This window comes from Monodelphis domestica, chromosome 3 (genome assembly GCF_027887165.1).
Source record: "Monodelphis domestica isolate mMonDom1 chromosome 3, mMonDom1.pri, whole genome shotgun sequence".
Taxonomy (NCBI): Eukaryota; Metazoa; Chordata; class Mammalia; order Didelphimorphia; family Didelphidae; genus Monodelphis; species Monodelphis domestica.
The window spans coordinates 204,032,431-204,059,958 of NC_077229.1; the positions used below are offsets into that span (position 1 = coordinate 204,032,431).

General features: G+C 42.1%; 1 protein-coding gene across 7 annotated transcripts; it reads right to left on the bottom strand.

The window, feature by feature from the left end:
• Nucleotides 1-632: 632 nt before the first annotated feature.
• On the bottom strand, nucleotides 633-25,112 carry TFAP2A (transcription factor AP-2 alpha). 7 transcript variants are annotated; one of them, XM_007487977.3, is made up of 8 exons: nucleotides 24,756-24,854; nucleotides 19,874-20,173; nucleotides 14,113-14,547; nucleotides 10,927-10,978; nucleotides 8,094-8,325; nucleotides 6,332-6,450; nucleotides 4,276-4,417; nucleotides 633-2,312 (listed from the first exon to the last, which is right to left on the bottom strand). In XM_007487977.3, the coding sequence occupies exons 2-8, from the start codon at nucleotides 19,922-19,924 to the stop codon at nucleotides 2,024-2,026; spliced, it is 1,320 nt and encodes a 439-aa protein (XP_007488039.1). In that variant the 5' UTR covers nucleotides 19,925-20,173; nucleotides 24,756-24,854; the 3' UTR covers nucleotides 633-2,023. The 7 variants fall into 7 exon arrangements, with proteins under 7 accessions (XP_007488039.1, XP_007488041.2, XP_007488038.1 ...); XM_007487979.3 differs by lacking the exon at nucleotides 19,874-20,173 and having other exon boundaries at nucleotides 24,756-25,112; XM_007487976.3 differs by lacking the exons at nucleotides 19,874-20,173; nucleotides 24,756-24,854 and adding an exon at nucleotides 24,492-24,609.
• Nucleotides 25,113-27,528: the final 2,416 nt, after the last annotated feature.

Below are 27,528 nucleotides of genomic sequence, written 5' to 3' on the forward strand. Positions count from 1 at the left end.
TTTCCAACTTCCTGTATTCCTGTAAAAGCTTTTTAAACCCAGCATATCTATAAGTATGAACATGAATTTTAATGAATATTTCTTCCATCCCACTGCTTCCCATACATTTGTATTATAATTCCTTTTCTTTTCCAAGATTAGTTTTAGTTCATTTGAACTTCTTTTCAACAGGAAGCATATAATTCTGGTACAAATGAACCAGATTATTATTCCCCTATGAAAGATTCATATTTTTGTTTTAAAACACAAATGAAAACCTAGAGGATCAACATAAATAAAACTTTATTTTCTTTTTTTAAAATAAAATTCTGTCTTGATTAAGGAAAAGATGGTATGTCATTCCTTTAGCAGTAGAGACAATTTTTTATCCAAAAGAATACATTGTGTTTTATTGTGTCATTTGTCTGAATACAGACTCAGTGGAATATCTAAATGATACCCTGCTCTGAACTCCAAGTTGAAAGTAAGTTTTTATTATACTTGAGGGAAACAATGGGTTCAGCTGCTTATTGCAAGGAGCAATTGTCAAGGGAGAGTTAAACTCAATTACTGTAACCATACTGAATAAAAAATACTGCCAAGAACAAAAATACGCCTGGGTAAAGACAGCCACTGAATAAAAAAAATCGACATAAAGCGTATCAAATATTTATTTATCTGGGCAACAAAGGACTATGATACATTGACAGGCATGGAAACTACTGCCAGCACAACTCAATACAATACAACTAGAACTGCTTCCAATATGGCCAGTGGAAATACAGGATACCAGGTGGTCCCAAATGTTTGAAGTTCTTTGAACAAAAAACAGGGGGGTGGGTGGGAATCCCTAACCTTGGACTAAAGACAATATTCCTTTATTGCTCTGATGATGCTTTTAAGGGAAGACAGTGGAGAAAAATAAAACTTTTTTTTTCCCTAAATCCAATCCCCCCATTCCATCTCCATGATACATGTTTGTAAAACTGCTTATGTTTAAAAATCTTTCCAGGATCCAATATCACTTTTTCTTAGACTTCAATGAATGTAAATATAATACTAATTATATTTTTTAAATCCATTTTATTTCTCTCTTTAAAAAAAAACTTGTTCAGCTGCTTCATTGTCGCCTTAACATGCTACAACAGGTCAAAAATCATGAATCCCAGAGAAAAAAATAATCCCCCAAACCTTGGATTTCTAAATAAGTACCATGAGCCACATGAAGAACTAAGAGGGAAGATTTAAACCCCACTAAACAAGAGGTAAACGAAATCACCAGATAAATAAAAAAGGTTTAAAACAGACTCACCATATTTACAATTCCCATTAAATTACACATAAATAAATATATACAGACATGAACACTGATTCCCTTATAGAATAACTGCAAATTGTGTTGTCATAAAATGTTCAAGTTGGTCGCTTTACCTTGGAGAGGAAGAAGTTCTATAACTGAAGACATGACATGGAACTGCATGGATTTTGTGTTCAAGTTTATTCACAATACTGATAAAAATGTCATTATCCTTTTTGCCTTTTTTTTAATATGGCTACAATCTTAACTGAAGTAATGTAAGGGGAGGTGGTGATTCAGTCCCATGAAGCTCATAGAATTTTTTTTTATTTTTTTAACTGTTCTTTTTTTTTAGAAAAAAAGTTCTTTCTTTTTATTTATTTTTTTCTGTTGGTTTACTTAAAAAAAAGTTCACAAACTCAGACAGAACTTTTCTTTGCTGGCTCCACAGCCTGTTCTGTTCTCTTAGGCTCCAAACGGGGTCGAGGGAGTGTTGATGATGAAGGGGGAGGAGGCAGAGAGGGACTATGAGTCAGGGCTGGTAGACAGAAGAGGAGAGCATTCCTGCAGACTCAGAGAACAGAGTGGGCAGCAGTTGATCGCTGATTCCAGAGCTGTAGCCCGCCAGGTGGTGGTGGTGGTGGTGGTGGGTGATGAAGGAGAGGATGGGTGCAGAAGAGAAAGGAAATGGGAATAGGTGAAAAGATGAAGCAGGGTGGAGCTGAGGAGAGGGAAGGAAGGAAATCCTCACTTTCGGTGTTTCTCCTCTTTGTCACCACTTTTGGCGCTGTTGTCTGTGTGGCTGTTGGGATTGTTGCTGAGGTACATTTTGTCCATGGCCTTGAGTGCCTCGGTGAGATAGTTCTGCAGGGCAGTGACTGCAGCGCACACTGCCGGGCTGCCGAAGCCATGAGAGATGAGGTTGAAGTGGGTCAGGCAGCTCTGAATGCCTGGCTCTAAGATAGGATTGGGCCTTGAGTTCCCCAGGGGAGATCGGTCCTGAGCCAGCAGGTCGGTGAACTCTTTACAGATCTGTCTGAAGCACAAGTGGAGCAGAGAGAGGGGGGAGAAAGAGAGAGGGAGAGAAAGAGAAATGAACCATTGCTGTCAGCAGCAGCAAGAGGGGGGAACTTTTCTCCCTGCTAGATTATATAACCACCTGGAACACAGAACTGGGTTTCCCTGCCACAAGGCCAAACACGCGTACATGTAGATTATAGTAACTCATATTTTCTACTGGCCATTTAAAGACCCTGCCAGTACTTCCGGGGATTTCACACAGGCCCTATACAGGCAAATATATCCCAATCCCACTTCACCTAAATTATTCACCCCACTCTTCACCTTCCTCTCACAAAAACCAGCGCTGACCATTTCCCCCCTCATACTTTCATGCCTCAGATATACATCTTGGACATTCACAGGCGCATGTGTACATACATACTCCTGGAAGAAGGCCAAAGAAGAGGGAATGCTCAGCAATAGAAAAAAATCTTTCAATATAATGCACCTATATGCCCTCACAGTAAAAAACAAGATAGTCTATCCCCACTGGGGTATATAGTTCACCCTATAGACACTTGGCCCACCAGGGGTTCCTGGGTTAAATCTTTTGCCCTTTGTGTAGTCCCCTTCAGTGAGTTGAACTTTGAAAGAAAGCTAATACTGTAGATTTGTTTCTTGTTCATTTTTTTTTCTGACCAAAAGAACAGGATACAGAGAAGACAGTTGAGAATGACCTATCTAGGACTGGTACAATGTTCACTTTATCCTTATGCTACTTTCCCCCTAAAAACTACAAAAAAGAAAGCTGAGATATTTTCAAAGGGAGAGTGGGTGAGGTCGAGGGTGTGTACACAAGCATACATGTGTGTGCATGTGTTAAAAGGAGAGGAAAGAGACTAAAGTTTCAAACTGGGACATTCAAAACAGAAAAGTCAGGTTGGTAGTACTTGCAGTGAAGAAACCCTCCCTGCCTAATTGAAAGGAAAACTAAAGCAGAGACCTTGCCCTTTCTCTTAAAATTCTGCCTCAAAGGTCTGTCAATGTGCTGATGGGAAGCTGGGAGGAGGGAAGGAGAAGGGGGTGCAAGGAGAAGATGGAGCAGGATGAGCAAAGGATAAATGCAAAGGACTGGCTATCTACTGGCTTAGGCTATTTATATTTCCCTCCATCAGAACCCCCTCCATCTCCATCTAGCAGCAACTCCAGCTTTCTTTGCAACCTTCCTCCAGCTTCTACACTCTGGCTCTGTGCCCTTTGGTGACATCTCTATTAGTAATTAAGGTCAATTAAATAAGACTTTTAATTTCCAGAAAATCATATGAACTATTTTCTTTTTAACAGACCACCTGGAAAAGCCTATTTAGTCCTGCCAGAAACAAATCCTGCCCAAATTTTGATGTAGGTGTTATTTGGCCATTTTGAAACCCATACCATAAATAGATCCCTTGTAGCCCAAAACATCTGAGATCATGGGAAAAGGATAGAGGAAATGTTAAAGGAAAGAGGGGAGCAGGCAGGAGGGAGGCAGACAAGCCTGGGGAGAAGGTGAAAGGCTGGGACTAGGAAAAGGAGCAGGACTGAAATGGGCCAGCATCTGGTTTGTGTATTTCATGGGCCAGAATGAGCTCCATGTCTTTGGAAAATGCCTCCTTGAGAGACAGAAACTGATATGTATCAGTCCAAAGGCAAGCTTATTTCCCCTTTAAGGATTTGGTCCTGATCTTTTAAAACAATATAGCCACTGAAATATAAAATCATCTACTATCAAATCCCACATTAAGGAAAAACTACTAAAGGGCTGGAGGAAGGAGAGGAAAGAATAGGAAAGGACACAAACTGAACCTTACTTTTTCCAATATAATAGATGGTACCTTAGCAATCTACGAAATAGTTTAGCTACTTGACAAGAAAAGGAATGGAGGCTAAATTAGGGGAAAAAAAGGTTTTTCCTCTCAAATGCAGATACACCAACACTACTGAGGGAAATGTCTTACTTTGTAGCTAGAAGCATGTTTTTTCTTGTCACTTGCTCATTGGGATCGGAATGTTGTCGGTTGAGAAATTCAGCTACTGCTTTGGCAGGGAATTCAGTTTCACACACGTACCCAAAATCCCTGGCTAGGTGCACTGCTTCTCCTGGCAGAAGGTAGGAAAGACAGAGAAGTAGAAGGATGTAGAGAAATATGGGATCAATACATAGAAATACAACTAGGGGAATAATTGAATTCTCCCTTTTCCCATTTTCCCTTTAAAAAAATAGGCAAACCCAAAACTTGGAATAAATTGTTGTTTTAAGTATTTTATTTTTCTTCCCTAGGACCAAAATAAATGCCCATTGCCTAACAAAGGCATAAATACATAAATATCATAAATATCCTTGCCCTCTCTCCTCCTTTCTATAAGAACTGTTTCCTTGACACTCTTAAAAATGTTTCTTTTATAACAAACATACCCATAAATACATTAAAGAATAATATTCATAATTATTCCTGAAGCTTTTCTGAAAAGAACTAAGCATTTAAAATTTACCTTGATAGGATTTAATCATCTGTTCACCACCACCACCCCCAAACGATTAACCAGGAGAATTTTAGGGTCATTCTACTGAGTCTGTCTGTTTTGTTGATTTTCAAATCTTTGGTTTTAATTTCCTGAACCAGTTGGTTTTTACTGCAGGGCTTCCTGCCATTAGCTCCAGCTCCGGAAGAACGCATGCGCCAATTAGAGCTTCAAAGCCCAGCTCAGCGGAGCTTGTTTCCATAAAATGGAGCAGATCATAAACAATAACCGTATTCTAGAAACTCCCTCACTGTTACAGAGCTCAAACCCCCAACACTTACTCTCAGGCTAAAAATTAGGCATCACTATCAGTCTATCTGCAGATCAGCCCCTTATTGGTGAGAGTGTTGGGTATTGTGTACTAAACTTCAACATTACTGTAATGGGCCCATGACATAGGAAAATACTTTAGGATTACTGTAACAAAATCAGTGGATTTAGTCATTACACTTGTCTAAGTCTGTACTTTCAAACTTTAGAAAAGTTAGCTGCCTACAAAATAAATACACTTAAGTCCATCCAATAAATGGGATTATAATCTCTGAAAATACAAGGATTTCCCTGTTTCTGACCAATGCCACTCCAATTTACAAAAATGTAAAAAAGATTTGATCACTCTAAATATAACTGTTAATTTTTAATCTGCTTGGCATTTAAGTGCCTTTAATTTTTCCCCCTTTGAGCTTGAAACATTTCTAACAGTACACAAAGAAAATAAAAGCAAGCTATAAATTCATTCCAACATAATCAAACTTAAGAAAACCAGAATCTAGGAAAAAAAGACAGTCAACCATAAGAGCATCTGCCCTCCCAAGCTATGATAAGGTGGTGTCAGCCAGTTTTTACTCTTATTTTTTTTTTAAGAATGAACATTAAGAGGATAACTTCAACAGTGCTTCTTTTTCCTTTGTCTTTTCCTATTTAAATCAACAAAATGTATTTTATATATATATATATACATATATATATATATGTATATATATATATATGTATATATATATATATATTTCCCCCCCCTTCCAGGAAAGCACAATGAAGTGATAGAGGGGCATGTTAAGAAAACCAGAACCAAAAAGGGAGAGCAATTATGAACTTTCAAGACAGTCTTAAATCATGACTCAGGTCAAGGATTCCCATATTAAGTCAGGAAGCAATGGTCACGCATTTCTCAAATGCAGATGTCAGAATAACTTAAATGATTTACTTCTGAGTTCTTTAAAGAGGACAGTAACTCTAACTTTAAGAGTCTGAAGTTCCTGAAATTTCAAATTGTCTTAGGTCACATGAAGATTAAGAGGTGAAATTGTGTGATGAAGATGAAGAGGGTCAGAGATTATCCAAATATTTTATTGTCACATAAAAGTTTTATAATATTTCAGACTAACCAAATTGGTTCAGAAATTAAGTTATACAACAGAAAGCATCACTAAAAGAATATTTTCCCTGGCAAATAAAGCAACCTACACCTAATCCAGGAGTGGAGGTACTTACCCTCCACTAGAGATGTGAGCAAGGTGACATTGGCTGCCTTACGTCTTCCTGCAGGAAGGTTTAATCCTATTTTGTCCAATTTTTCTCTTAAAGATCTTCCTCCATTTTTTGACTTCGCCCTGTTTCAGAGACACAAGATAAGAATTTAGGATGATGTGTCTATTGCTAAGCATCACATCTCCCTAAATTATTTTGAAAGCTGCCTAATGAGAAGGGTGAAGGGGAAGGAGGGAACCACATAAAAAATTACACTGAAAGAATAGATTTGATGATTTATATTGAGATTCATTCTCCAAATTCATAAAGGGTAGGAGAGCAACAAAACAAATGCCCATCAAACAGCCAACTTCCAACATTTTAAGTAATTTTATAGTTGGAATTATTTTTTACTTATTGCTATGATAATAACAGTAACATATAATAGTTGACATTTATATAGAACTTTGAGGTTTGTGAAACACTTTACATACATTATCTCATTTGATCTAACCAAATCCCAGTGGAGTCTTTAAACTGTCTTTGCAAGTTCCACTGTAGGGTTATTCACAGTGGCCAAAGTTATCATCATTCTTTTTTTCTTTCCATAGCTCTAGCCCAATGGGAAGTTCATTTCACCAACTGTTTACATGGCATGTCACCAGTCTAGTTGCAAAAGTCGAAAAAAGAAAATGAACCTTAAAGAATTCCATTACAATGGGTGGGTGGGGCAATACTAAATAGATGTCTAAATAAACTATCATGCACGGAACTGAGTTGAGATAAATTGTTTAAATGAATCACCATATTAATTAATTTCAGATTTTATTCCCTACCCAAGTGCTCTTTAATTGTGTGGATTAGATTATGCTCCCCTAGGTAAACAGTCCCCAATTTAGGGTTGGGCAAAGAGAAGAGATGAGGAAGAAAAAAGGAAAGGATGATGTACACTAGAAGCAGATGAAACATAAGAAAAAAAATAAAGAGAAAAATTGATGAACTGATTATCTAACTGCTTATTTTAAAACGTTAGAAGATACTATAGTCTATATTTTAGATAAAGAATATAGCTCTCAACACAGCTTTGTGGGCCCATGCTTATCCATTTTTTAAAATGGATTTGTAAAGTCATTGGGTTTATTGCTTCTAAAGGGCAGAAGGGGAAAGAAAAGCAGCGAAATAAAGCATGCCCCTCGTGTTCTTCAACAAGAGAGCAATTATTTCAGGGTTCAAATCGTGCTGGAGGCGGGGAAAGGGGTGTTGGGGCAGTAAGACAAATCTAGAGGACTGTCTGTAAGAAACCACTTTAGAGCCTGGGGTGGAAGCTCTGGTAGAATTAGGAGTGAGGAGAAGAGAAGGGGTAGAACCAGTGGGGGCAGACCATCGGAAGTCAGAAAGAAATGTGTTCTTGGACCAAGGGAAAACGGTCATGCAGCAGAAAGATTTTTTGGGGCCGCATTTGCACTAGCGGCTGTGACTAATGTGAAGGGAAAGAAGAAATCTAGAGTGAGAGCGCGTGCCCGCGTCAGCACCAGCGCACCAGCGCACCAGCGCCCCGGCGTGAGGCCGGTGGGGGGGGTAGGCGCAGGCGCGATCTAGTTTCCCCGCCCCTCCGCCCCATTCCGTCCTCCTCTCCCCGCCTCTTTCTTCCCAGGGCGGGGAGAAAAAAGGGGAGGAGTTGATGAGGAGGGGTGTGGGCAGGAGGTAAAGCGCTGCCACTCCGGCGCAGGCGCAGCGTGCTTCCCGAAGGTTGAGCCGAGCCGGGCCGGGCCGGGTCAGGCCTCACCTCCGGAGCACTCCGCCCAACAACGACGCGTTGAGACACTCGGGAGGCGAAAGGCGCCGCTGCACTTCCGCCACCGTGACCTTGTACTTCGAGGTGGAGCTGAGGAGTGAGAGGCGACCCGGAACTGAACAGAAGACCTCATTGGGGTTCACGACGCCACCGAAGAGGTTGTCCTTGTTAATGGGGATGGCGGAGACGGCGTTGCTGTTGGATTTGGACAGGGACACGGGGCCTGCGGAGACAGATACGGGGAGGCTGCGGGTGGGCGTCGAGGCCACCTAGGACTCCCCCCAAACGGGCGAGTGAACACATCCTCACCGCCCCCACCCCAAGTAGCCCTGGAACCCGCGTTCTCCCTAGCCCGGGCTCCTCGCCTCTACCTCTCCCTTCTGCCTTCTCTCATCTCTCTTACTTCACTACACTACCCTCCCTTTCTTTTTCACTCCTCTTCTCCCCATTCCCCTTCCTTTTCTTTCTTTCCTTTAGTTTTTTCACCTTTTCTCTCCTTTCTTTTCTGTTTTCCCTCCTCTCTTCTCTTCCTATTTCTTTTCTCTCTTCCCTTTCCCCCCTCCCTTCACTTCTTTTCCCTCTCACTTATAGCCCTTATTTTTCCTCTCCCATAGACCCCTTCTCTAACGCTTCTTTATTCTCTTTCCATCTTTAAAGTCATGATCATTCTTGTTTCTCATATAACATTTGGGGAGGGGGTGTCATGCCCCTCCCTCCACTCACTATCTCAGGTTCCCTTCAGTCAAAACTGTCACCGTCAATAGACCAGTCAGGGGCTCATCCCAGAAATATATATATATTATATATATATATATATATATATTATATATATATATATGTAAAAGGAGGCTAGGTGGTTATATAAGCTAGGACTGGTTGAAATAATGGGCTTTTCATAAAAAAAAAAAACAGGGCTAGGTGGTATATGTTATTCATACAAGCAGAGCTAGGAACTATCTAAGCTCTAGTACTGAGCTTTGTCCAGTCTCCCTAATACCAAATCCATTTGATGGGAATAAAGGGGGGGGGGGGAGAAAAGGTTGAGGACTTTGTATCAAAAGAAAAATTTAAACAAGCACTAATTTAGGATTGGAGGGAAATAATGTGTGTGAAGGGTACATATCAGTTGATCAGTAGTTATGCTTGGTTTGGTTCTGAAGCAGCTTGGGGCTTGTGGGGTGGAGGAATCCTTTCAAGATCTTTTAGAGCTGAGGAGGGAAGGTTCCAAGAGGATTTAGGAGAATTGATGGAGAGCCCTGTGGGCTGAAACTAGGACTGTAGGTCTTTGGAGTTAAAAGTAACAGCACTACTTCTAAAAGGTAGATTCAGTGCTACATCCATTATACTTTCCTCTTTGATAAAATGAGTGCTATCCTGGGTTTCAGTTTTTTAAAAATTCGACATTAAGTGGCCAAGTTTTCGGCCCTGTACATCTGAGGGCTTGCAGAGAAATATTGGTGAATCAGCTTTTGTTACAATACATTAAAAGCAGTTTGTTTTGGAAAAATTTAACTACCCAGCAGACAAAGTAGATTTACTAGGGATTGGGGGGGAAAAAGTTGTGTTCTTCCTACTTCAAAATATAACATACACACCCTTCATTTGTAAACTTATTGCTGGAGTAAATTCAAAGACAGTGGAAAGTACATTGACCAGTTTCATTTCTCAATACAAATGATTCAAATATACTCAAAACTATTTAAATACAATATACTTTGTGTTTAAAATTCCACAAGGAGAAATCAAAATATATACATATGTAAGTAGGCTCATACTGTATAATATTGCTCATCTATTATGTTCTTTAGTAGGAATATTCTAAATGTATGGGGGGGGGCTTTAGGTTTTGGATAGATCACTTGTGACATTAATAGCTCTGGGGAGGCTAATAGAGACAATAGGAGTTAAACGAACTCTGGAGATTACTAATAAAAGAGCCAATTATCATGTCGACTTGGAAAGAGCATCTCTTAAGATTTATCCCTTGCACATCTAATTTGACGTGACAAAGGCTTCACAGACACAAAAATGAAACTTTAAACTAGCTATCTGTGTACTGATTAGGTTTAGAAATGAGAACAGTTTTATATAGAATCATCCTCTGGTGATGCAAAGAATTCTGAACTAGCTGCCAACAGAACATAAGAACTATTGCTACCTAGAGCAATAAGAAATAAATTTAATCCAATCAACTTTATTTCTACTTAGAAAAATGCAAATTACAAATTCAAGCAAATCATTTTGCACCTTTCTGTCTAGTACATATTTTAAAAACTAGTTAAAATCTTTGGAAGAAGGTAAAATTTAAGCCCAAACCCAAACTTCTTTGCACCTAATTTACAGAGTAACAGAAGGTTTATTTAAAACCTTTAAACTATAGGATACGAAATTGAAAAACAAAAAAGCCATTTTGTTTCTGAGGAAAGCCAGATGACATTTTTAGCTATTAACCTTATTTCAGCATGAAATTTGTCTGCCATTTCATCATTGGTTTCTTTACATCCATGGGATTTTAGTTGCATTCATCTAATGAAATTAACTGAATTATGAAATCTCTGGAAAAAGTGAGATGCCACTACATAATCAACAAATAATTTGCCATATGCCAAAAAGTTCAAAACATCAACCAACCAAAACATAAATCCTGCAAACATTACTAGCAGATAGAAGGCTGATGGTTTCAATATTGCTGGCCATTGCCTATTTACTACCTTCCAAGTCTTTAGGAAATCTTTGAGAGAGAAATAAATAAAGATCTGTAAGTTCTTTTAAATAGTACCCAGCCTGTAAGGACATGCTCGGAATGCAGAAGGAAATGGCTTACCTTTCTTAATTACAGTTTGATCTGGGATGTTAATACCGGGGTCTTCTACATGCTGCAACAAAAGGATACGGAGGGATTTAAATGTATAATCATAACAAAAGGAAACGAATGTACAGGGAAGGTGGGGGGAGGGGAGGTTGTAGAAATGAAATTTCCCCTCCTATATAATGACATTTATATATAAACATCTCATGTTGGCTTGTTGGAATTTTCAGCTTTGTGAATCAAGAGGCTTCAATGCAGACTAATGGCCAAACCCTCCTGCCCCTAACAAACACTCCACATCTAAATGTATTCTATCTTTGGAAATAAAACCTAGATACTTTATCATTGACAAAGTGCAATTTAACCTTTAAATTGAATCTCACTTAAGTTTGGCGCCTCATCACCTTCACCCTCCCCCTCCTCCACATTTTAAGATTCAAGTATGCAGACTAACTATAGCTTGGCTTCTGGCTGCTAGAAAGCTAGAAAAACACAATGGAAAGTAGCCGGGGAAGTAACTAGGAATTGGAGAAAATAATTTGGAATCATTTTAGGTAGTGCAATTAACAGCTAACACATATTCACACCTTCCCTTTGGAAAATCAAAAAGACATATATAGGCCCCTCTGCCTGAACTGAATAACAAGAATATAAAGATAATAAAAGACCCCTTACATTCCTGTTGTCCAGGCTCAGGTTCCGGTTTGGCTTTTTTACAGATAGATTTTTTTGTGTGTTGAAGTCAAAACGTGATTAGAAAGTAAAATGAAATCATGTTTTCTAATTCAGAAACTGACAGGCAATATAATGTCTGGCTGTGTTTACAAATTAGCACCAGTGCTGCTGAGATAGAAGATTTCGCAATCGTTACCAAACACAGGCATTACCATTTAAAAAACTATTACTTCCTTCTCTAGTCTTTGTCCAACAATAATACTGATTCAAACATTTTCCATTCTGTCTTGGATTTATGCTCCTGTTAATTGTGCCTGATCTCAATGATTCCGGGTGGATGGTACTAAGTTGCTTTATTACAGGTTTTATTATACTCAATGCTCTCATTTGTAACTTGCCTAAAGTGCTTCTGGATTTAAGTATAATTAAATTGAGAAATGTTCAGAAATGACTACTGCTGCAGTTCTTGTGTTTTAACTATATGGGGAAATATGATCCCTTTATGCATGCACCCTAAACCCATAAAGTAAATGTAGTGTGGCATAATACTTTTATTTGTGTTATTTCTAGGCATATTCTATACAGGGAGAACTGTTAAGTTTAAAATCCCACTGAGATATTTATGATTAATTTTAACTATTTACTTGATTTTTTAAAATATTAAGTAGTCGTAGAATGGGAAAACTGAAACCGATCCCTTTTCCTGACCTAGATTTCTTTGAAATAAACTTTTTTTTTAAAGGGGTAGAGGAGTGATAGGTCTCCTTATTTTTATTTGATCTCTGTTAATTTCTCCTTACCAATCATTTTTACCAGAGTGCCTCAATATTACAGATGTGTTCCTGCTACCACTCAATTTTCAAAAAAGTAAAGCAGTTATAATTCATAGAATTTCCATAAGCATGGACCATGGTTTTGCAATTTGACTATTTCAAAGAAGTGGTGTAGGTAAAGGATTCAGGAGAATATTTTAGGGCACGATGATTATGACTCCCAATTTTATAAATTTAAAGCTCATTTAATTAACGCATTCCCTCTGTGGACTATTTTGTTTCAGGAAGAAACTGTGCAAATTATCACCCTGTATCTTTTCTTCATATATATATATATATAATGTGTCCAAAAATCTTTTGAGACTCCTATATATGACATGTCTGTGTAAACACACACACCATGTGTGCATGTCTGTAATAGCAACTCCCCAATTTGAAAAAATGTCTGTTTGCCATGTAAGGCTACTAAACACAATTATTTCAATGGGTAGCTTGGTCAAATAAAAACTATAATAAAATTTCTGCGTTGTCTAGTATGTAACTTACCCAGGGTTTCAGAATGACCAAGAAAACAGGTAAGTTTATCTGACTCTCATCCTTGCAATATGAGGCTATAATCATTAACTTGTCAATGGATATATAGCTGCAATATTTGATATAGTAATTTGGGGTAGCATTTTAGCAAAAATCACATCCAGACACATTTCTTCTGAAAAGGGTGAGTTTTGCAGGAGCTGCTTGTAGCTTTAATAAAATTATTTACATACTCTAATTCTATTTTCCTAGAAGTTGGGAGGGAACCATAAATATACATTTAAAGCAGCAATGGTTGTTTGAATTTCAGAAGGTATTTTCAAATTAACAATAGCTTGGTTTGCATTGTAAATAACGGATGTGTTAATGCCATGCTCAATTAGAAATCACAAAACTACACTGATAACTGAATTAGAAATAAAATAATGTATTATTCAATAGTCTCAAAACAATTTAAAGTATAGCAAATCTTGATAGACCTTGATAACCCAGCTAATGATTTATGAGGTCACTAGCACTCTCAGTAAAAGATAAGGCAGCATTTTAATATACCTCTGGTCTGATCTGCCACATCCTTTGCTTTAACCATGATAACGCATGGATATGGTCCCGTATTTTACAACTTTTAATTTCACCACTATGTAGGTAACCAGCAAGAACTGTTTTGCTTCCAATCCCACTTTCACCCACTTTTTTGTTTAGCTTTGAAGGGCATTTAATGAGCTCTTTCAGTTGTCTAATTTTTTTTCCCCCAAGAGTGAGAAATCCCCAAAGCAAGGCCTTGTGATGGTATTATATACTCTTCCAATCCTAATAGCTTATTGTCATTGAGAAGGGAAGAGATTGTTAATGATGACTCTAATTTGATTTATTTATACATTAGTGGAAATGTTAATGCATGCATTGTTTGTGGGGAGCCACAGGAATCTATTGTTCTAGGTGGAGAACTCTCAGACACTTTTTTATTTGTTTTGTTTTGTTTTCCAAGTGGATCCTAGTTTTGACCAAAAAGAAGAAAAATCACCAACACTATGGTTTTGCTACGACATCAACTATTCCATTTAGCCTCAGATAACTTTCTACGTTGGAGGGAATGAGAGACTGAGGAGGACATAAATTCCTCCTTCATCCCAACCTTCAGTATGGCCCTACTTTGCACTGAAACTACCGTTTAATTAAGGAAGGGGGGGGGGGAGGGGGAAGAAGACAGCTTTCTTACCGGTACATCTTCTATTGCATGAGGTATTGAATGAATCGGAATGTCTCCTAGTCCTGAGCTGAGCCCATGGGGTCCGTGCAGTAGATCCTCATGTCGCCGATAATCCCTTCGAGGGTCCAAGCCCGATAACTGATGGGGTAACCCCCGGTGTGTATGTAACAGCCCAGCTTCCTGGCTTTGTCTCTGTCCCGGCCAGCCTGGGTGTTGTGGCTGAGGTTGGGCGTGAAGGGGGTTCAGGCTATAAGGATCATTAACGTGGGAATAAGGATCTTGAGACTGAGGGTAGATAGGCTGGTAAGGAGGGGGGAAGTAAGGAGGCTGAAAATCTGCGTTGGGCGTGTGGGAGAGTGGTGGGGCACTCGTGTAAGGTGACTGACCGACTGTACCCAGCTGGGGTAACCGGGCAGTCCCATTGCTGGTGCCATCGTGACGGTCCTAGGGAGAGGGAGAAAGAAGAAAGGAGGGAAAACAGGAAAGATATAAAATCTGAGTTGCTTATAGTAAATCGTTTATATATAGCCTACTCATAAAACTTCCAGGCTCTCGATTCTTGATTTTTTTTTAAGCCGCCGGAGCAGCATTTTGAGATTCTCTGTAACTTTGTGATTTGGGGGGAAAGCCTCCAAAGTGAAAGGGGCATTTTCAAAATTCCAAATAAATTTTTTTTTGGTATAAACCAGGGGATAAAGAATGTACGTCTAGATGTTCCCAGAGAAAAGGTTAGGAAGTGGTCTTCTAAATTTGAGAGTTCAAATGCCGCACCAAAACTCCCTTAAGCAAAATAAAAAATCCTTGATATTAAACAGCAGAACCACTTCCTCCTGCTGCCCTGGAATCTAACTAGAGCCATTTTTATTGTTTAACTATTCGATTTATTTAGAGGAACAAGAATATAATTATCGTTTCATGATTATTTAAATAGAAACATTTCTCAAACCAGCTGTAATGAAAACCCAAGTTTAAATGACCAGTTTAAAAAACGTTTAACTAGGGGTGAAGATGTCTCCTTTCCCTTAGCTGGGTAGGTAGATAATAGACCAAAAAAAAAAAAAAAAAAAAAAAAAAAAAAAAAAAAAAAAGAAAGAAAGAAAGAAAGAAAGAAAGAAAGAAAGAAAAAGAAAGGAAAAAAGAAAAACGATGTAAAAGGAAAAGATGAATTCATTTCTGATTTTTAAGAAAGGTACATCTTAGTTTATAGCTTTCCCCTCACTCCCTCTCCCTTTAAGGACAAATGAAATGACTGGTTTTCCGCTTTACCATCGAAATTGAGTATCTTTCAAAATAGCAGTACATGGTTGAGTCTATGAAATTCAGTATCCTATGAAGTTCAGATGCTTGGAAACAGGAGCAAAGTCTACAGATGGTCGGTAGTACATCAGGATAGGCTTTTAAAGTGACTAAGGATAAAGACTAGACTCTTTGAAACATCTCTGTAACAAGTGAAAACGAAGGGAAATGAAGACGAATATGGCCAGAACAAGCCTTTTGATCATTGGCTTGAAGCAGTAGGTAGGTAAATGGGGGAGGGGGAAGGAGAGTGGGGAGGGACAACACATAAGACTTAAGGATGGAAAAGAGGGAAAAAATGGAAAATGAAAAATGAAAAAGAGAGGGAGAAGGAAAGAGTGTGTGTGTGTGCGTGCGTGTGTGTATGTGAAAAATGCCCTTTCAGGAACCCTGATCGGGAAACCCAAAGTCCAACAACATCCACGACACTAATATTCTAAAGAGAATTCCCGAGGAGAGAGGGGTTAAAAAACAACAACCAAAGCAAAACAAAACTCACCATCGCTGAAAAACTGTGTACTAACATCTGCGAAGTCTGGGTTAACGAGTCAGGGCAGAAAAAAAAATCAAGAGAAAAGTGACCGAATGCACATACACACACACACCCAACACAAAAGAGAAGCGAAGGAGCCCCAGTTCTATACTATGACTACAAAGTCACAACGCCGGAGACTCTGGAGAACAAGAAAAGCACGACTATAATCCATCAGAACTTGAACCAATTCGTGCTGGTGTCCTTCACTGGACGTTGAAAACTCGATCTCTATCCTGTAGTAATAGTATAATTCAAAGTTCTTTTTTTTAAAAAAAAAAAGTGTGTATGTGCTTGTTTCTTAATCCTTTTCTCTCCCTCTTTTCTCCTTCTTTCACTTAGCGGCTGCTTCACTTGAGCTTCTAATAACAGAGATCGACTGCTTTCCTTGAGACTCCTAATAGCAGATATTCATGACTATTAATATTACACGAATACTTAATAAGGGAAGAATGGCTGGAAATCGAGCGTGAAGCGAAGAGGCAACTCAAGGCAGAGTCTGTTCTAAATGACGTCCATTGAATGAAGAATCAGTGTATCTAATCAGAGATGGGGAGAGGGAGAGCTAGAGACAAAAAGAGAGAGCAAGCGAGAGGGGGACATGCCGTGGCGTCTGACGAATCACAGGGAAGGGGCAACATTTTAAAAGGTTGCAGGACATGCAAAAGTGAAAGAGAAAGAGAGAGGGAGAGAGGAAGACAGAGGGACAGAAGAGGAGAGAGAGAGAGAGAGAGAGAGAGAGAGAGAGAGAGAGAGAGAGAGAGAGAGAGAGAGAGAGAGAGAGAGAGAGAGAGAGAGAGAATGTGTGAGCCTGCATATGAGAGAGTGTGGGCGAGGGAGAGGAACACAGAATGGGGAGAGGGAAGGGAGGGAGTGAGAACCACATAGAGAGCGAAGGAGGGAGGAAAGGGGGGGGGGAGAATGGATGGGGGAGGGGAAAGAAGGGAGAAAGGGAGGGCAATCGAACCAAAAAGAGTGGGGGCAGACCTCAGGATGCTGCTGCTGCTGCTGCTGTTGCTGCGAATATCCTGCATTATATGCCAAGGGCTGCATCTGGGCGGCCGCTTTGCTTTCTCTGCCAGAGTCTCTCCCCTGCCCTTTGGTACAGCTGTCTGCTCCGCTTTTCTGCGGGGCAGGAACCTCGGGGCCCCTCGGTCCCACGCTGCTGCCGCCGGTCGCCGCTACCAATGTCTCCCCGAGAGATCCTTCCATGGCTCTGCCCAGGACCCCGACCAAACAGCAGAGACCCGCCCGAAACTGGAAACAACGAGGCATCCAGAGTTCCGCGTGCTCCTATCTTTCTCTTTCCTCGGCTCCCTCGGCCTTCATCCTTTCCTTTTTTCCCCCCCTTTTCTTTAAACCCTTCCTTAAGGGTCGCCCTTCTCTGCCCTACCGGGGTTTCGAGTCTGGGGACTGAAAAGTTACACTGTCCTCAGGTTCTCTTCCTCTCCCCAGATCATCCAGGTCTGGGTGCCGCCTCCACTTCACCCAAGTCCCCACACTACCCTTCCACGAGCAGCCACTCTTTCCTGGCAGCTCGACGGGTGACTGGGGCTGGTAAGAAGGGAAGCAGAGATGGTCAGGACTGCCCTCCCCGGAGCATGGGCCGAGCAGTAGGCTGGGAGCTCTGGGGGACCAAAAGACAGGGAGTCCCTGGGACTCGGGAAAGAAAAGGAAAAGGAGCCAACCCCAGTCCCTCCACACACTGCCACAAGCTAGCTCCCCAGCTCCCGGTGCAAACCCGTCGAACTGGCTGGGCCACTCCTGAGAACCAACTCCCCCCAAAGATGACACGCACATGCTCGAGCTGTGCAAGCTTCACCGCCACCGCCGCTGCTGCCAGTCTGCTGGGTTATCATAACAACGGGCACTTTGCCTCCTGCTTGTCCTACAGAACTCCTGCACACCTAATCAAACAGAGCTCTAATCCTGCATTGAAGCCTGAGTTACACTCTCCTTCTGCACACAGTTACTGCGAAAGTTGCACTCTGCTTTATTTTATTCTCCCCCGCCCTCCCTTTCCTAATCTCTCAGCAGCCAGAGAATATCACCTCCTGGCGCTCTCTCTCTCTCTCTCTCTCTCTCTCTCTCTCTCTCTCTCTCTCTCTCTCTCTCTCTCTCTCTCTCTCTCTCTCTCTCTCTCTCTCTCTTCTCTCTTCTCTCTTCTCTCTCTCTCTCTGTCTCTCTCTCTCTTCTCTCTCTCTCTCTCTCTCTCTCTCTCTCTCTCTCTCTCTCTCTGTCTCTCTCTCTCTCTCTCTCTCTCTCTCCATAATCATATTCACAATGAATATTCCAACATTTCCATTCCCCACTCTTAATTCCCAATCGTCTCATGGAGGCGGCTAGGTGTCCGATTCCCCCAAGAAGCTTAGGGGTACTGAGACTTTCATTGGAGTTCATCCCCTGTTAGAAGAAGTCCCAATGCCCCTGGCCTAGGGATTTGGAATTGATGTCAATTATTATTTTCTATTTTCCTGGTCTGTTTCACACTACAGCAAGTAATCCATCCACTTTGGCCACTACAACAAAGCCTGATTGATCCTCTTCTTCTCCCTTCCTGCCACCCCTCCCCTCTTTAGTGCTCACACATACACGTGTGTCCTCATCTGGATCCCAAACGCACTTTTCCATCAGCCGGGGAGGGGAGGATGCTAGCGAAGGGAGAAGGATTTTTAGAAACAAGAACTCTATCTCCAAAAAAGAAAACCGGGGTGGGGAGGGTGACTCGTTCGGATAAACCTGGTTTCTGATTTCAAGTGAAGTCAAGATGTTGCTCCGCACGCAAACAGCTCTTTTTCTGACACTTGCAGAATCAAATGACGAAAACATAAAAAAGCTAGGACTTCAACCTATTTATTTAGGTAATCCGCCGTTCTGGGTGATTCATCAGTTCTTTCTTTGGGGCAATGGAAGGTAGCGAATGCGAATGGCGATAGAAGCCTCAGTTAAGTATTTCCAATGAATGACTGAAAGAAGCCCGGACTCACAAGGTATACTATAGGAAAAGCTGAGATTGTGCCCCAGAGAAAGGGTTGGGGGAGGGGAGACCCTAATCCACCGCTCACTCTTTCCCGGTGGTAGTTCGGCATACGACTCCAGAAACCCCCGATGTTTCCATTGTCTCCACATTATCCCTTTGGCAAAGCTGGTCCCACGATCTATCACAGCGTCCTATCGCCCTGCTCCATCCCAGGGCAAGAGGCTAGAGGTGGAAAGTGAGGCGAACACGAAACACAAGGCACCCAGGCGGACGCGCCGGCGAGCTTCCCGGCTCTCCCACTTGCCGAAACTAAGGCTCCTGGATTTTCCTAAATTCTTGACCGACTGACCCTGACACGAAACCTTGCTACGGGTGAAATAAGGCGCCCGGCTGAAAACCTCCCAAATTGTACCTGATTTCAGCTGCTCATTAGATTCTAGCTAATTACTCGACTCATGTTTTGTGTTCCATTCCGTCCCCCACACCCCATACTCTTCTAATCAGCTTCTTCACCAGAAGACTTTTTAAACTCACCCTACACTTTAGTAAATATTTGGGCTAAAGATAAAGTAGGCACTGGCACGGAAAGGATCTGGTCTTCTCTTTCTTGTTCTACTGACTTTTAGGACCTCCATGAGTTCAGATAAAGGTACACCACTGGTAGCACATGCTTCAAAAATCCCTGCAGATCTCTTTCCTCACTCTCCTACTCTATCTCTAAAATTTAAAATTAAAAAGAGAGTAAAGAGGTAAAGAAGGGGAAAGAAACACGGGGCAAACTATCTCGCTTTCTCAAGTTCTGGATGGGCGCTTCCTGACCCAGTGTCACTCCCTTGGGTTGCCTGGGTTGGCGAAGAGGTAGAAGTTTGTCCTACACGAAATTCGCAGATCGATGCATGAGACAAGGTCCCAGTGACAGCCCTTGGTGCCCCTGGACTTGCCCAGCCCAGCAAAGAGCTTACCTCGCAGTCTTCGTATTTGATATTATCCGTCAGTTTCCAAAGCATTTTCATGGATTGGCGTGAGCAAATTTGTTTCTCTCTGCCTTGCACCAAAGTGGAGCCACTCTCTGGGAAAGCGCAGAGTGCAGGCTGGTGGTGGTGGAAGGGAGGAGGAGGAGGCGTGTGGGGAGAGAGCTCCTGTGTGCGCTCGGAGATCTCCCTCTAATGGTAGAAACTTTTCCCTTTTCCAGCTCTTTACCAACAGCCTAATCGCCTCATTAGCATATCAACAATAGTCCAATTGCTCTCCAGCACAAGAACCTGCAGCAATGGACACAGGTATATAGGACTCACAAAGCGGGAAGCTTCCTCCCAAAGCTCTAGGTTGCTTTGGAGGGGACGGAGAATCTGCGCTGCCGCCCCTTTTGCCAGTTGACTTTGCACTGCCTCCACCCTCCCTTCACTCCCCAAATCCCCCAGACCCAAGATTCTACACACACACACACACACACACACACACACACACACACACACACACACACACACACACACACACACCAAGCACACACACACATACACACTGAGTGATTTCCAGGGAAGAGCGAAAAAGAGATGGGTGAACCGAAAGTCACTACTATTGTTCCCTGAAACGGAACTAGTGGACGTTTCTAGCCTACAGAACCAAGAGGGGTTGCCCTTCTTGTCCCCTTCCTTCTTTTTTTTTTTAAGCACTAAAAACTACTCCCATAGCAATTCAAGGAAAATAATCCTGCTATATTTTTGCCTTCTACACAATCTCATTCATTCCAGGAAGAGACTACTCTTCTTCCAGTGCTTTTTCCTCTTCCGTTTTATTGTTGTTTTTTGGTGTTTTGTTGGTGCTTTAAAATTTTCTTCCAGGTTGATCAAGGTTTTTGGAAAACTGTGCAGATGTGTTTTATCATTACTTAATTTCAGTTTGTAAAAATGTTTAAAACCGTACATTTTTATTTTACACAAATTTAAAGGGCAAATTGATTTTTCTGCAGAAAATCTCTTTTTACCCCATCATCATTTTTCCCTCCCAGAGTTAGTATAAGTTATGATTGACAATTAACTCCTTTAGACCATGGGGTTTGTGGGGGAGAGAATTCTTTAAAATGCAGCTCATGATGGTATGCACATAATCATCTTGGTAGTACTACAGCACCAGTGTAATGCACAAAGGCATCTATATACAGATGTATGTATGTATACACACATGTATATATAATGTACACATCAAAATAAATGAATGGAAACCAACTCTTCACAGAGCTAATATGCTCCAGTTTTCCCAAGATTCCCGTTTTTAATTAAAGCAAGGAAGGCTCCTTTATGATTTGGTAATATTACCAGCCTGATTCACTACACAGTGCCCTGGATGACAGTAGGAACCTAGAATAGGCTTGGTGGTTGGTTATCTAAGGCTCTCTGGGTCTAGAAAGTTAACTACAAGCTTTAATATGCTCTGGAGATATTAGAAATACTGACGTGGCCATTAGACAAATGGATTTCCTGGCTGTGCTTTCAGATTTGTCTTTAAAGAAAGTTTTTCCATATTCTGTTGACTCTTCCCTCCTACTCTGCTTTTATTCCAATTCCTCTCCCTCTTCTTCTTTCCCTGCTTCCTTCCAGTTCTCTTTCCCCCATTTTCCCCCTTTAACCCCACTGATATCTAATGATTGTCAGTCTTTTTCCCATACCACTGAGGTCAACAGTTTTTAACTTTATTTGGGGTCATGTTCCACAAAATGGGCACTGGTGCAGTTCTTGTGTATCTTCCTTTGTACATGTTCATGTGGATGTGGATATCTGAGAAATTTAGGGGCCATTACAGGCACAGTTTTTACTAAACAAGTGTAAAAGGGTAGAGGGGAAAGTAATCTGCTTTAACAGGATATATCCTGTGGACCAGGTAGTACCTAAAATTTGGAGCAAGGCCAGACTAGAAATGCTGATCTTAAACTCCATGGAAGCCAAGGGAGGAGAGAACTGCTTTTTGAATGAATCTCAGTATTCCTTAACTACCCTTCTTTCCATGTCCCTATTTTTCTTTCTAAATGCAGCATAAAGCAGCAACTTTCAAGTGCCCCTTCTTTGCTTCAACCAAAAAGATTAAATTTAGTTTTCAGGGAACACATTTGGGAAGCATGTACTGTGGTAAGTCAAAAAGTTATAACTAGTCCTATGCTTATCAAATGTACAAATATTCTGTATGCAAACAACAGCTAAATGCAGAGAGTGTTGTAATCATCATAGATCTATGCATTGCCTAGAGCCCCCGTTATGTTAGGGGGTTCGTTTTCTCCAAATGGAAGAAAGAGCGAAATCTCCATCAATTCTTCTTCCATTCCTATTTGTCCTTTCAATTTCTGCACCTTCTCCACCCTTCCAGGTCCCCAGGCTCCACTTGGCTCAGAATAATCCCAAAGCATGTAAACAGTTGTTCTATTCCCATTGAGGTTGCAATTGAGGTGCAGATCAGGGTCTGTAGTTTATGCAAAGTGGGATGTGGGGGGGTGTACCCCTTTTATTAAAGCACCATCTAGAGCCAGAGCCATCCAGTGGAGCCAGTCGGGACCAGATTAGTATGAACATCATTACCATGACAGCTTGCTTCATTGCATGTGAATGATCGGCTATAGCTAGCTACTAGGATTGTGCCGCCAGGCTCTGAGGGGTTCTAACGGGCATGGAGGGAGCCTTCTGTGTGGAACAAGAGAGCAGATCCAGGGAGGGAAAGCCATCTCCATTACCATATCTGATGGGACTATCCAAGACCAGTGATGTTATATTTCCCTATGGAGGCCCAGAGAGAGACTCATTTTTAAGGAGGATATAGGGCCAAGCTGACCCTGTTGAATTGACTGAACCTCTGGGACTGAAGTTGGTACTGCTGTCTTAATATATAGGCCACATGTTCTTATCAAAGACTAGACTCACATACAGCTAGCTATTTAGCCTCTGGTACTTTTCTCTTACCCTCTCCTGTCTCATCTTCTCTTTAAAACTAAAACTGCCACTTCAAAACAAATCATCCTTAAATAGTCAAGGAGTGGGAGTGGGGGGCCAGTGGCCTCCTCAGACAATTATGGCCTCTCCAATTCCTGCTCACCACACTTTAATTCTTAAATGTCCTTTACCACATAAAGTGAAATAGGAAAAATATCTACCCTGTCAGGGAAGCCCTTGTTTACCTTGCAAGTTCTCCAAAAGTTCCTGAGGATCTAGCCACCATGCTCTTAATGACCTGTGCTCATCTTTATGGAGTGGATAGTTTTATGTGGACTTCAATTATGTTGGTGTTGGGTGTATGTGTCTGCATTTTATGCCAGAACCCTAAAGTTACTCTTACTCCACCTCTCAGGAGATATATAAATGGACTGAAATTAAATGGAGTAAAGCCTTAAAGCACAAAAGCTGGAAAATATGTCAAAAAAAGAAAAAGAAAAAAGCCTTGAAATTAATGCTTTAAAACAAAGCTGAGGAAGAACAGGGAAATGAAACCTCATTCTAAGACTGAAATCAAAGAAGGAAGAGAAAATCTCCATAAACTTTTCTCCTGGAAAAGAACTAAAGGCTCTAGCTTCTAACTACGGTTAAGAAATATTTCCTGGAGACCAGCTTCGCTTTTATTTCTGAAGATCAGAACATTCTACTGGAACCACACAGTCATATGGGCATGCGGAGTCTTCCTTATAAACAGACCTTACTTAGCCAGGACTAAATGAGGGCCCCAGAGGTTCAAAATTATGATTCAGGGACTGAGGAGCCGCTACTCCGCCCCCCACTCCAACCTACCCAGTTTCTACAGAGGTCAACAGGCCAGAAAGTGGGAAAGCCCAGGCCACACCACGGAAGAAAGGCGCCTGGGGCTTCCAGTCGGAGCTTGGGCGAGACTTCTCTGGTTTAACTAGCTTACCTACCTTAACTAATATTGAAGTAATGAGGCCTAGAATGACACTTTGGGGGTCACCTTCTGTAAGGGAAAACATTGTTTTCTGCGGCTTAAATTCTCTCCGCCAGGCCCCACAGCTACACCAGGGTAGTCTAAGCCAGCGGGCCTCTAGAGAACGCTGGCTTTTCCAAATTGACAGTCAGTAATCATCCTCTCTGCAAACTCTTCAAAGCGCATCCAAATTAAAACTCCAACTGGAGCGTCCTCTTCACGGCAACCTCTCCTTTCCTTCTTTCTCTATTCCTTCCTGGACTAGGGAACTGGGTTAATGCAGATAGAGAAGCAGTGCAGGTGCATCAATCCCCTATTCGAAATGGGACGGAGATAAAGTGGAACTAGCCAAAAAGAAGAAAAGGAGAGAAAGAGAGAGGGAGGGAAACAGTGAGAGGAGGAGAAGGAGAGAGAGAAGGAGAGGGAGAAAGAGAGACAGAGAGAGAGACGGAGAGAGAAAGCCCACATACAACTCCGAAGCCATCTCGGCCCTACCGCTTATCGCGCTCTTGCCCCCTTCCCTGACGTACCCCTCCCCCCGCCCTGTCTCAGATTAGTCATTCATCTAGGTTTCTATTTGGAGGCAGAACGGGGTCTGAGGCTGGGGGCGGGGAGGTGCAGGGGGAGAGAAAACCAATGCCTTACCGAGATTTCTTACACTTCGCTCACCTGTTGAGTCTGCCCCGTGAGCCTCGCAAGACTCTGGGACTGACCTCCACCAGCTCCCATTCCCATTAATACTGCAGCCTGCGGTCTGTCTCCTCATCCACAAGGAGCGCTCCTTAGCCCTGCGGGGCGCGGCTCGCCTCCGACTCCCCTGCCCTGGGCCAGATCGCTTCCTCCACTGACTCTCACCGCTCCCCCTTCCCTTCTCCCTCCCTCTTTCCACACCCGCCCACCTCAGCCCATTAAAAAGGGAACCCCCCCCCCTACCTGCCAGTCCCCCATTTTGGCAAGTAAGGACATCTTGGCTCGGCGCTCCTGGCGACAGGGTCCCTGCCGGTCATGGACTGGAGGGATCCGCCGGGGCCGCTCCCTGGGATCGCTTAGGCAAATCCTCCTTTTTTTACCTGCACACGAACATCTCACCTGGTCATAAAGAGCTGAGTTGCTACCTGCCGACGCATGCGCGCTTGCCCAGGAATTCGCTCCACCAGCTCCAGTTCCAGAGCCTTGCAGACCTGTCCTGGGAAGTGATGGATTTATAGCTGTGGCAATCTTACCATCAGTTCCAGCTTTTCCCAACAGCCCCAACTCGATTTCCCGGTCAGGCATAGTTGGGGAGCTGAGGCAGGAGTTGTGTGTGTATGTATGTGTGTGTATGCCCGTGTGCATGTTGCTTCTTTCATTCATTCCTCTCAACTGTGGGACTGAGAAGAGTTTCTGCATTTCGTGTGAGTAAGAAAACTGGTAGAATGGGTGCTATTCCCAAGGAGTTGAGAGATAAAGCTATAAACTTAAGACTCTTACCTGAACCTCAGCCTTGGGAAAAGAGAATCTGCAAAGTTGATTAGCCCCTGCCTGCCTAAGCCCCAAATACCAGAAGATTGGCTGTTAGATTCATTAAACCCTCACCCCTCCAGGTGACTGAAGACTTTAGGGTATTTGCCTCAGGCTGATCTCTCGACTTCAGCCTCAGATCACAGATGGTTAAAACAAATTTTTTAAGAGCTGGAAAAGACGCTGGCGGCCATCTGATTCATTAGCTCATTTTTCATAAGAAGAAAGTGAGGCCCAGAGAAGTATCTTAATAGGCATGCAGCTTGAAGTAGAGGATAGAAGGCAGAAGATGATGTTTGACTTTTAACACAGGTTAATGCAGATTATTAACTATGGGGCCAGGGACAAAAGACCCTTCAGAACTTCAGCTTTCCCATCAGTAACAGGGGAATAAAAGTAACCTGCATTACCTGTCCAGGGTTGTTGAGAGGAAAGGATTACTGACTGTCTTGCAAGCCCCGGAGTGCCAAATAAGTAAGAGTTATTAGATATATCTGTGATCATGTTTCATTAGAGTCTTTCTGGATCCAATCTCCTCGAAGAGGTACATGATTGATGTCACAAAGGGGCAAGAACATAGCCCTTTAATGTGTGCCACTTGCCCCCCCCCCATCCCTTCCTATTTCCTCCATGCCCCACCCTTTATTCATTTCCCCATTACATTTGGCATTGAACATTCCCCCACCCTCCTTTTTAGGAGGGGAGATAGATGATTAGTGGTTTTGGTGGGGTGAGTGTTGGGGGTTTTGTTTTTGGTTTTGTTTCCCACGACAGATAAAATCACTTGGGCTCATTTTACTGCTGACTCTAATTAGAACAAAGCTTTAAAAGAAGCCACAGGATTTCTACTTGGGGAAAATATACTTCGGCCAGGAATCACACTTGCTGGAGAGAGACTAAGGTAGGGGTACTGGAGGCTGTCTGCTTGAGCAGAGGACAAAGCTGGGTAGCTAAGAGCCCAGAGAGGTGTGGACCTAGGCCTGGAGCCCCAAAATCGACACAATAATTCCTTTTGCTTTTCCTGCTGTCATAGCGGTGACTAGAAGATGAACAAAGAACCGGTTTCGGACCATCTCATTCAGACTGCTTGGAAAATGTGTGTGAAAGGTCAACTAGGTACTGGTTGGGCTGGGGGAGGAAACAGTTTATACAATTTATACTCTACCTCCAAAACACACACACACACACACACACACACACACACACACACACACACACACACACACACACACCTACCCCTCTTCTAGCTTTTCTAGCCGGTTTCCTTACCGAGGGGGTCACTTGGTGCCCATCGCCAGGCAGCTCAAGCATTTTAATCGCCCTCAGGCTGGTGACTTACATCAAGGCGGCATTTCCCCTTGTTGATTTAAAACTTTCTTAGAAATTCCTTAGAACCTTTCAGAAAATCTCAGTGCTTAGGTTTGGGGGAGGAGTGTTTTAAGTAGTTTAACAAGTTTGGATTTTGGTAGTGTTGGCTTTTTTTTTTTTTAATTTAAAATAGTTTCTAACATAACACTGGCCAATTTCTCTGGCTGTTCTGAGGATGAAAAGTTTGGGGGTAGATAGAAATTGATAGACTTCACAGACCTGGGCACAAGGGGGTGATAAAATCCTCTTCTCTTTCAGAAATTATATTATAGAGATTTCTAATCATAGCGGAGGATAGTAAGTCAAGCTCTAGCCAGAAGTGCCCAGAGAAATGATTGGATACACTCAGGTGGGAGAGGGGCGGGATCAGAGGATGAAGAGGGGTTGGGGAAAGGAGATAAACTGGAAAGGGGACAGAAATGGAGAATAATAGAAAAATTGACTACGAAAGGTTGTGACTTGATCTCTGGAAGAGAAGGTAAAGCCACCTTGGGGAAAGACCCATCTTCTCTTGATCTGTAAGACTCTTACAGCTCTTCTCTTCTTTAAGCCTCTAAGTCCTGGCCCGTGCAGAGCAGGGTAACCGATGTGTAGTTTTGCATTAGAGGGGACGCAGGAGACCAGCTCAAAGGCTGAAGGTCTTCAACTCCAAGCCCGAACTCCTGGTCTGAGTCTAATTTGCCCATACCATTTAGGCTAAGGGCAAGAGCTTTGACTCCTGATCCCCACTGTAGCTTCGGGAAGAAGTAAGGAGGAAAGAAGGGAATATGCATTTATATAGAGACCAGGCACTGTGTTAAGTGATTTTTACAACTATTTATCTTATTTGATCCTTTCA